Source organism: Lycium ferocissimum, chromosome 12 (assembly GCF_029784015.1).
Source record: "Lycium ferocissimum isolate CSIRO_LF1 chromosome 12, AGI_CSIRO_Lferr_CH_V1, whole genome shotgun sequence".
NCBI classification, from domain to species: domain Eukaryota; kingdom Viridiplantae; phylum Streptophyta; class Magnoliopsida; order Solanales; family Solanaceae; genus Lycium; species Lycium ferocissimum.
In genome coordinates, this window is record NC_081353.1 from 61,733,624 (window position 1) to 61,742,474 (window position 8,851).

The window sequence follows — 8,851 nt, forward strand, 5'->3', positions numbered from 1 at the left end:
TATTTTGTCTTTCCCTTGATATGGATAATAGTCGCCTAGTTTACTTCCAACAAGTATTTGTAATCTTAAATAATAGCCCTAAGAGGGTGAAATCATATGCCCTCCTCTTGGATGAGCTTGACCGGAAGTAAGCAATTCGTTTTCACTTCTAATTATGTATATCCCATTTCTTTTAATAGTCTGAACCCTTTTTTGATGCTCCATAATTTTATTGTAAGGCTTGATGTAGGTCTTGTTTTACCTGAATGTACCAATATCTACTTTCCTCGTTGATCTCTAAGAATTATTTCAATAATTTAGTGTTAATACTTTGTAGCTTTTTCATTGTTGTATGTTTCGATATGTAACTTGGTTAAATACTTGTGCAAAAATACCATGCCTTATTAACTTTGTTTTGCGCCGCCCCCCCCCCCCCCCCCTCTTTTATTTATTTATTTATTTATTTTTTGGCTGAGATGACTTTTTTAGTACGCCCAATTGACAGTAACATGTGATGGAACATTTTATTAGATTATGACATCTATGACTTAGGATCTCACACTATACGTTTTATCGGAGTTGATTGTAGTAGGGGCTGGCAATGGCAGAACTACTTAAGAATCCACATACTTTGGAGAAAGAGCAAGAAGAACTTGCACAAGTAATTTGTAGAGGCAAACTAATAGATGAAGTTGATCTTGCACAACTACCTTACTTGCTATGCATCGTGAAAGAAACCTTACGAATACATCCTCCAGGTCATTTCTTACTTCCACGCAAAGTGGAGGAAGATATTGAGCTTTGTGGCTATATAGTCCCAAAAGACACTCAAGTTCTTGTGAATGTATCGGCAATTGGACGCGATGCTGGTCTATGGGAAGACCCGTTGATCTTTAAGCTAGAGAGGTTTTGGGATTCAGAAATGGATGTTAGAGGTGGGGATTTTGAGCTCATTCCGTTTGGTGCTAGTCAAAGAATTTGTCTTGGATTGCCTTTGGCTATTAGGATGGTTCCAGTAGTACTAGGTTCATCGCTAAATACCTTTAATTGGAAGCTACATCGTGGAATTGTACCTAAGGATTTGGACATGGAGGAAAAATTAGTCTTACCTTGGCAAAAGCTCAACCTCTACTAGCTGTCCCTATTATGAAAGTGCAAGAGGTGGGGAGGGAGGGAGGGCAGAGGGGGATAAATTGTAATTTTTCGTTTAGTTAGTCGACCGTATAATTGTGCTAGTCGACTCGTACTTAAGTAATGCAGAAAATAACTTGCAGAAAGTAAATGACACACAACATTTTATACTGGTTTGGATCCAATGTAGATCCTACTCTAGTCCCATTGAGTTGCAAGGGTATTCTATGTAGCTCTTTGTAAATTGGTTTGGTCTAATGGTTTGTTTGAATGAAGCTCGTACTTCTACACTCAAACTCTAGTAATCTTTTGATACAATTCCTCACCAACTATATTTTATCTCTCCTCTTTTTTTTTTTTAATTTATTTTTTTTACACAGTAAATCACTTAGAAATACAACGCTTATGAAAAGTAAAGCAAAGAACTTGAGAAGGTTGAGACGAATGTATGTTTTCCTTCTTCGTTGAGCGTCCTTTTATAGCCTTAGAAAATAGGCATTAGGCTCTTTCACAAAGATGGCAACCCAAGAGAATTGATCCTTGGAAAGAGGAATTGATTGATCCCATTTCCAAGAATAAGGTTAGAGCGTTTTCTTTGACTGATTGCTTTCCTCGTTTGTAGCAATTAAATTGCAGCATATCTCTTTTTTTCCTTTGCGAAGTCATGCTTGGTACTTGTAAAATCTTTAATTGAAGATTTCTCATTTATGTCCGTGATTATTCACTTGATTCTTGGCGATTGGTACTTGCTTCCTTAACTGGAACTGGCCGTTGATACTTGAATGAAATCTTCTTTCCTTGTATTATTGCATTAATTGATTAATGCATATTCTTCTGTTTATTCTTTCCCTGTAGGTTTTGCTTGTATAGTCTTCGCTTTTTGTGGTGACACTTTAGTCCTCTTTCTTCTTGTACCTGCATAATACGTTGTAGTCATCATTAAAATCTTGCACTAACATATTCCACTCTAGCTATAGGAATGAACACTGTCAAAAGGCTACGCACATATGCCTTGTTCGGATGATTGTTACATATTGTACTTTATACTGTATCGTATTATATAATTTAGAGTAAGGTAAACACCTAATAACTACTATATAAAAATATCGGAACCAACAAACTGATTAGTGCTCAAGATGGAACACATATTCAGTCAAGCGCTGTTATTTACTGGGGTTAACTTCTGTTCTGTTATAACTACCTGCTTCTTCGCAGTAAGCATTTGAGCAGAGGCGTATGTAGCATAATATTTATGGGTTCAATTAGGGTGGCTCAATGATATTTCGGGCCTAAAGCAAAACATCAACGAGAGGCCTTAAAGTTTTTCACCAGAGAGAAGAAATTCATACAGAATTTTATTTGACATTAATTTCTTAAGAATATATATTCGATTTCTCACCAGCTTCTTCTTCTTCCTGGATTTTATTCTCGTCTAACTCCATTATATTGGTGATTTGTTCATCTACAATATATTCTCCCATATTTTATTTAGAATTTTTATTGTTTATTAAAAATTATTTATCAAGGGCTTCTTTTTGGGATTGTATTAAAGTTTCAATCTTTCTCTGTTTTTTTGGAGTTTTGAAATCCGGATTCATAATTTCAAGTTGACATATTTAAATTCTAGAAGTAACTAAAAAGACATATATACCATAAAGAAAAATATAATAAATAACAAATTTTAAATGCCAAATATTAAAAATATAGAACAATCAAACCTGTTTCGACAATAAAAAATTTGATATTATTTCACTGTTTGAATACTCTTTATGCAATACCAGAACTTGAGAAAAAAATAAAAAAATTGGCAATTGACTTTCTGCAATTAAAAGGAGAAGTGAAGTACAAGTTTGAAGAGAAAGGTAACAGGAGATAAAATAAAGAAAAAAAAAATTATGAACCCTGTGATAATGATGGTTGTGTATAAATGAAGAAAGAGGCTAGAGATTCCTAAAATACTTTTTCACTTTCCAATTTATCTCACGGTCCCATCATCTCTTTTTTTTTTTTTTTTATGAAAATGGTACTTTCTAATTCTATTTTCAAATAAACAACTATACCTATTACGACTAACTACATACGGAGTACTAGAAATTTTGGGGCCCTCCAAAGATGAGGCCCAAAGCAGTTGCTTGGGCTGCATTACCAGGGGGCCGGCTCTGGATTCAATTGAATCTCTTACTTTCAACAACGAACATATATTTATATGTAAAAATTTACTAAAGTTGCAATAACTAGTATATATGAACCCATAACCTATAAATAAATTAGGTTCAATGTTAATAATTTAAAACATTGAACCCGTAGAGTTTAAATCCTGGATCCACCTCGGAGCCAGGATTTTCATCTAGGGGGTTCAAAAATTCTAAAAGTTAAATACACGGTTTCGGTGTTCAACATCTACTATATATACATAATAAAATAATTTTAACTTTGAAAATATACTGTAATTTTTCACCGAGGGAGTTCGGATGAACCCCCGGAGCTAACGTGGCTCCGCCCTTCTGCATTTGAGAAGCCGAATCAAACACCCAATCCTGTTGCATAAAGAGATGAGAAACACACTTGCATGTTGAGCCCAGTCCATCACCTAGTATACATTTACAAGAATCATCATAAAAGTATATTTACTGCTATCTTAGATTTCCTATTAGCTAGGAATAAGCTTGATCTGCTACTTGAAAAATGCAAGAACCATGACTAGACGAAAAACCGAAAGGAAGAAAACAAAAGTAACACAATGAGTAAGGAGTTTAATTGAGAAACGACAACAAAAAATTAAACTTCATTTATAGCAGACCAAATTGAAGAGCTCTAGGTTCACAACTAATATAGGGTAAAACAAGGAAAGCAAAATTCTCACAATTTTCACTCAATACATGCTACTATTAGAAATAGAAAAATACAACAGAATTAAGAAACAAGTAGAACAGCCTGCAGCCTGGTTGAAACATCTTTTAACGAGTCATTCCTGGTGTAATAGTGGGAGGCACAGTCAGTCCAGCTTGACCCCATTTCTGAGCGTTAGCCAACCATCCTTTACCCATGCAACCAATAAATCATTCATTAGATTGCAAATCACATCAGATATTCAAATCAATTTAGTATGTGTGTTACCAAACACATTATAACAACTGAATAGTTTTTGGTTCTTTCTTTGTGTGGTTATATAAACAGTTCATATTACATAGTCTTACAGAAAAGTGTGATCATGTTAAGTTCGAATCCGCTATTGCAAAGCAACAGGAGGTGTAGTTTTACTTTGCATTTATTAATTTAAAAATCTAGCTAGAGCAACCTCTAGGGGGAGCTATTCTGGGTCATAATAAAGTCCACCCAACATTTTTGTATACTAGTACTCTTAATTCTTTTTCATGCAATATGCTTAAACTTGCAAATTCCCAAAATTTGGTGAAACAGAATCCCAAACGAAGAATTCACATATTTAAAAGCCACTCAATTTAGATTCCACCATTTTCATTTACTGGAAGCAATGTTGTCAAACTAAGTATCTGAATAAAAAGACTAGCTAGTGTCCGCAAGCCTCTAGCATCATTGTTCATGATTTGCAATTATTAGTTTCCGCATGTCGTCTTGTTATTTCAATCCCAACACTACAATGAGTTAAAAGATGAAGGAGGCCACGTAAAATTGGCAGTATTATATATATATATATATATATATATATATATATATACACATACATACATACAAACCTTGGGAGGGGTCAAAACCGCGGTTTTTGAGCTCTCTGTATTCTTGGCAAACAGCACAAGGGAGACAGCAGAAATGGACAAGGCAATCTCCACAAGGGTCCTCTGGCAAGCTAAAGTAGGCTCTCAATTTTGTACGATAAGTGCATGTGTAGATACAAGCCCAACCAATATGAGCCAGGCAATAGTATATTGCACCAGCATGAGCACAAGCTGCACATAAGTATTAACATATGTAGTCATTAATGAATATTATTGCCACAAACTATTAGTATGCTTTGTAATATGCTTTGTAAGGAGAATTATGAAAATATTTTAACTTACAAGTAGTTCCTTGGTCAATTATCTCAACATTTCGTCCAAACGTGACGCAAGGACAGCAACAAGTGACACAGCCTGTAAATAATCAAGACTGATCGATTAAATTCATAATTATCAGGGGAAAAGGGCCACAATACAAGGAGGTTTTTTTGCTTCTTCAAAAAAGATTTTTTGAAAAAAATTGAGGGTCTTACAGTTAGAGGAATCTTCACAACAATCACATAAACCAGTGGTCCATTGTCCCGGAACACCGGTGTTGGCAAGCGGAGTTCCTGTCATGGCTAATTTTGCATTCACTTCTGACATAGTATTAAAAAAAAAAAAAAAAAAACTTATGCTAGCAAGTATGTGGATTTTTTTGTGTATAATGAAGAACTTGTAAACTAATATATAGGTGAGAACTTTGGCTCAATTAATTACGTGAGCTTGGACAAGAAAAATTATTTGTAACTTAAAAGAGTCATGGTAAGGTCGTGTAACAATATTAAACTACTTGATGGGCATAGATAAAATATATAATTGAATTATCAATTATGGTTTTGATTCCTTAGAAATAAGAGAAGATTATGTACAAGTTACAACATTTATATCATAATTCTATGATTCCATGCATTGCTGGAATTAGATGTCACCTCCCTCAGATGAAAAAAAATAATATACGAGTCACACACTAAGCATAACAATTATATCAAATGGTCAATGGAATTTTTGTTCAACCTTATAGAATTAAGAATTAGAAATGTTCCCTTTGATCGATTAGAAAAAGAATAAATTAGTCTATTTTTATTCTATCATTGAATAGAAGGGAAAGACAAGTAGTAAAATTATTCCTTGTCTAAAGATATTCAAAGTTTGATGTTCAATATTCCATAAATAGTACGAACTGTATAAAAGCAATAATCAATTTTAGAAATCCTCCACTCTCTCTTTCTTTTACATTGTGTTTTTCTAATTTTTCGTCGTTTTTGTCTGAAGCTGGAGTCAACTCGCATACCCTCAAAAATAAGAATATAATAAACTTTGGACCATAGCGCATTCTATTTCGGGCACCTTATTTGGAATCTGTAGATATGGATATATATGTGTGTGTATATATATATATATGACAAGTTGACAAGTTGTTTGTGGATAAAAAAATTTGGCCAACCGTTCAAGTTGTTGGTTCTTTTTCTAGGAATGTAAAGTCGGGTATGTACAACTAAAAAAAAGTCTTGACTAATAGGTGGAGTCGTCCCTAACAACAGCAAAACAATATACCCAGTATATTCCCACAAGTGAAGTCCCATAAAAAGGAAAGACACAGAGGCTCACCTACCCAGAGAGGTTGTTTTCGGAAGGCCCCTACTCAAACTATACATAACAAGGAAGTTAGAAAAGGTGGAGTCATCCCTCTTTAGATGAATTTTGGCTCACATGTTAGAATATGCTCATGGTCACAATATCGCTTCATGTGTAAGTAAAGCGAGAAGGTCACTCAAAGTGCTCAGTCGAGGCAAGTCTATCATGGACATTCAAAGTGATCAATTTAAGATTTTAAGTACTTCAAATTTCATATTTTTCAACTTTCTGAATGTTAGTGATCATTTGCGGTACGCAAGACTGCTATCATTTGAATAATTCTCAGTACGTGTTTTTTACATATTAGACTCAAGATCAATCAGGGTGATTGCCAAGCTTAAAGATACTAAACCACATATATTTCTAGAGAATTTAATATCTGGTACGTACTAAATATATAGCGAATAAGAGTCTCGATCGGTGTCATCCTCCTTTGAAGTAAGAATTTTGTCCCAAATTTTTGGAGTGTGAAGGAATGAATTGTGTAAAACATTTTTATAATATTTACAAGTACTTATAATAGCCTAAAATAAAACAAGTAACTGTTCATTAACCTAAGAAATAAGGCTGGTAACTTCTCATAACTATAAGTTGAATAAAAAACCTAAAATAGAAGGCATGTAATTTACTTTTACAAGTTAAATTACGTTGATAATATTACAAGTCAACTAGTCTTACTGACTTTTGGTGCGGTCTCCAAACCCTCGGTCATAAGTCAAACTATGGTTGTCAAAACATTTGGCTTCAGTAGTTTCCTTGTATTACATTAATGTTACTCCCTCCGTCTATTTTTACTTGTCCTGTATACTAAAAATAGATATTCACTTTAACTTGTCAGTTTGGACGAAGAGATAATTCACCATTTCATTCCTATTTACCCTTATTATTAATTATTGAGTTGAAAACTTCAAGAAATTTTTAGTGACTGCACAACTTTTAAAGTATGTTTTGATTGATTTCAACCGTTAGAGATGACTTAATAATTAGGGATAATTAGAGGGTGATGTAGTAAAATTGTCATTCTATTTGTGACTCCTCATGAGGTATGGTAAGTCAATATAGGAAAAACAAAAATAAACGGAGGGAGTAATAGTTAGAGGCTAATTTACTGTCAATCATTCCAAAAGAAATCCGAAAGCAAAAATATCATGTTGACCACTATGTGTAACTAAAATCAATCTTTCCCATAGAATTTCCTCAATTTTAATCACATGGCCGGTGGTTATTCTTAGTTAATCTATATGATTAGCTGTGCCACTGGCCATCAGCAGAATTGGAGTAGTGCTTCACCATAGAGCAGACAAAGTCACAAGTCATAGGCAACTTCTTTGTTAGGAGTAATACTATATACTTGAACATTATTATATCATTATTCCCTCATTCTCACGATGTCAACTCAATGCCAAACTTTGTAACTTTCCAAATGATTAATCTTGCCAAAATTCTAAGAAAAGGTTATGCTGTCGCAACTGAAATTCCAACTTATAAACTAAAGCACTTTTTGAATTACTTCTACCAGTAGATTAGAAGTTTCTCTTTGCAAGGGAACTTAAACAATTTGTATTTATACTTTTTTCTAAACTTGTATGCACCACTTAAGTTTTTGGCTTGGAGGATTTAACTGATGTGTTTTTAACACATTTGTCCGCTCAATAAATATAATTACACCAGCTAGCAAACTATATAAAGGTATATGCTCCCTCCGTCCTAATATATGTGATGGTGTTTGACTAGACACGGAGCTTAAGAATCAGAGAAAACTTTTGAAACTTGTGGTCTAAAACAAGTCTTAGATATTTGTGCGGCTGTAATTCATCTTATTAAGGGTAAAATGAGAAATTTAAAGTTAAGTTGTTACTAAATATAGAAAAGTATCACTCTTTTTGGGATCAACTAAAAAGGAAAGAGCATCACATAAATTGGGTCGGAGGGAGTACTAATTATGGCTAAAAATATGTATATTATATTTGTATAACATCCCCCTCAGTAGGGAGCTCCATGATACGATCCTACTTAGCACACCTCATTTCAAGACTTACATCCAAGGCCAAGATATGGAACTTCAAGCTCTACAAGCGGCATGGATGATAAGGATGGCGTTGAAGGCCTTTGGAGGCCCATACAAGCCCCACAATGAGGTCTATGATGTGTGGGAGGTGGCTTGGGCGAGGCTTGAAGAAGAAGCTACTAGAAAGGAGACTAACATGCGCAAAGTGGCCAAACATGCAAATAGGGACATTTTTTGCAAATTGGCTACATGTGCAAACTTGGACAAGGTCGGGAGTTGGCTATTTGTGCAAAGAAGGTTATGCTTGCAAGAAGGCCATGCATGCAAGGTCGATTAGAGGGCCATCTATGCAAGGAGGGGC

The 8,851-nt window shown here is 34.4% G+C and overlaps 2 protein-coding genes across 2 annotated transcripts; one reads left to right on the plus strand and one right to left on the minus strand.

Moving 5' to 3' along the window:
- Positions 1 to 580: 580 nt before the first annotated feature.
- On the plus strand, positions 581 to 1,114 carry LOC132039504 (geraniol 8-hydroxylase-like). Its single transcript, XM_059429974.1, has one exon. The coding sequence runs from the start codon at positions 581 to 583 to the stop codon at positions 1,112 to 1,114; it is 534 nt and encodes a 177-aa protein (XP_059285957.1).
- A 2,397-nt stretch (positions 1,115 to 3,511) lies between these two features.
- On the minus strand, positions 3,512 to 5,764 carry LOC132040411 (cell number regulator 2-like). The gene is made up of 4 exons (XM_059431047.1): positions 5,339 to 5,764; positions 5,148 to 5,219; positions 4,827 to 5,036; positions 3,512 to 4,147 (listed from the first exon to the last, which is right to left on the minus strand). The coding sequence occupies exons 1-4, from the start codon at positions 5,448 to 5,450 to the stop codon at positions 4,068 to 4,070; spliced, it is 474 nt and encodes a 157-aa protein (XP_059287030.1). The 5' UTR covers positions 5,451 to 5,764; the 3' UTR covers positions 3,512 to 4,067.
- Positions 5,765 to 8,851: the final 3,087 nt, after the last annotated feature.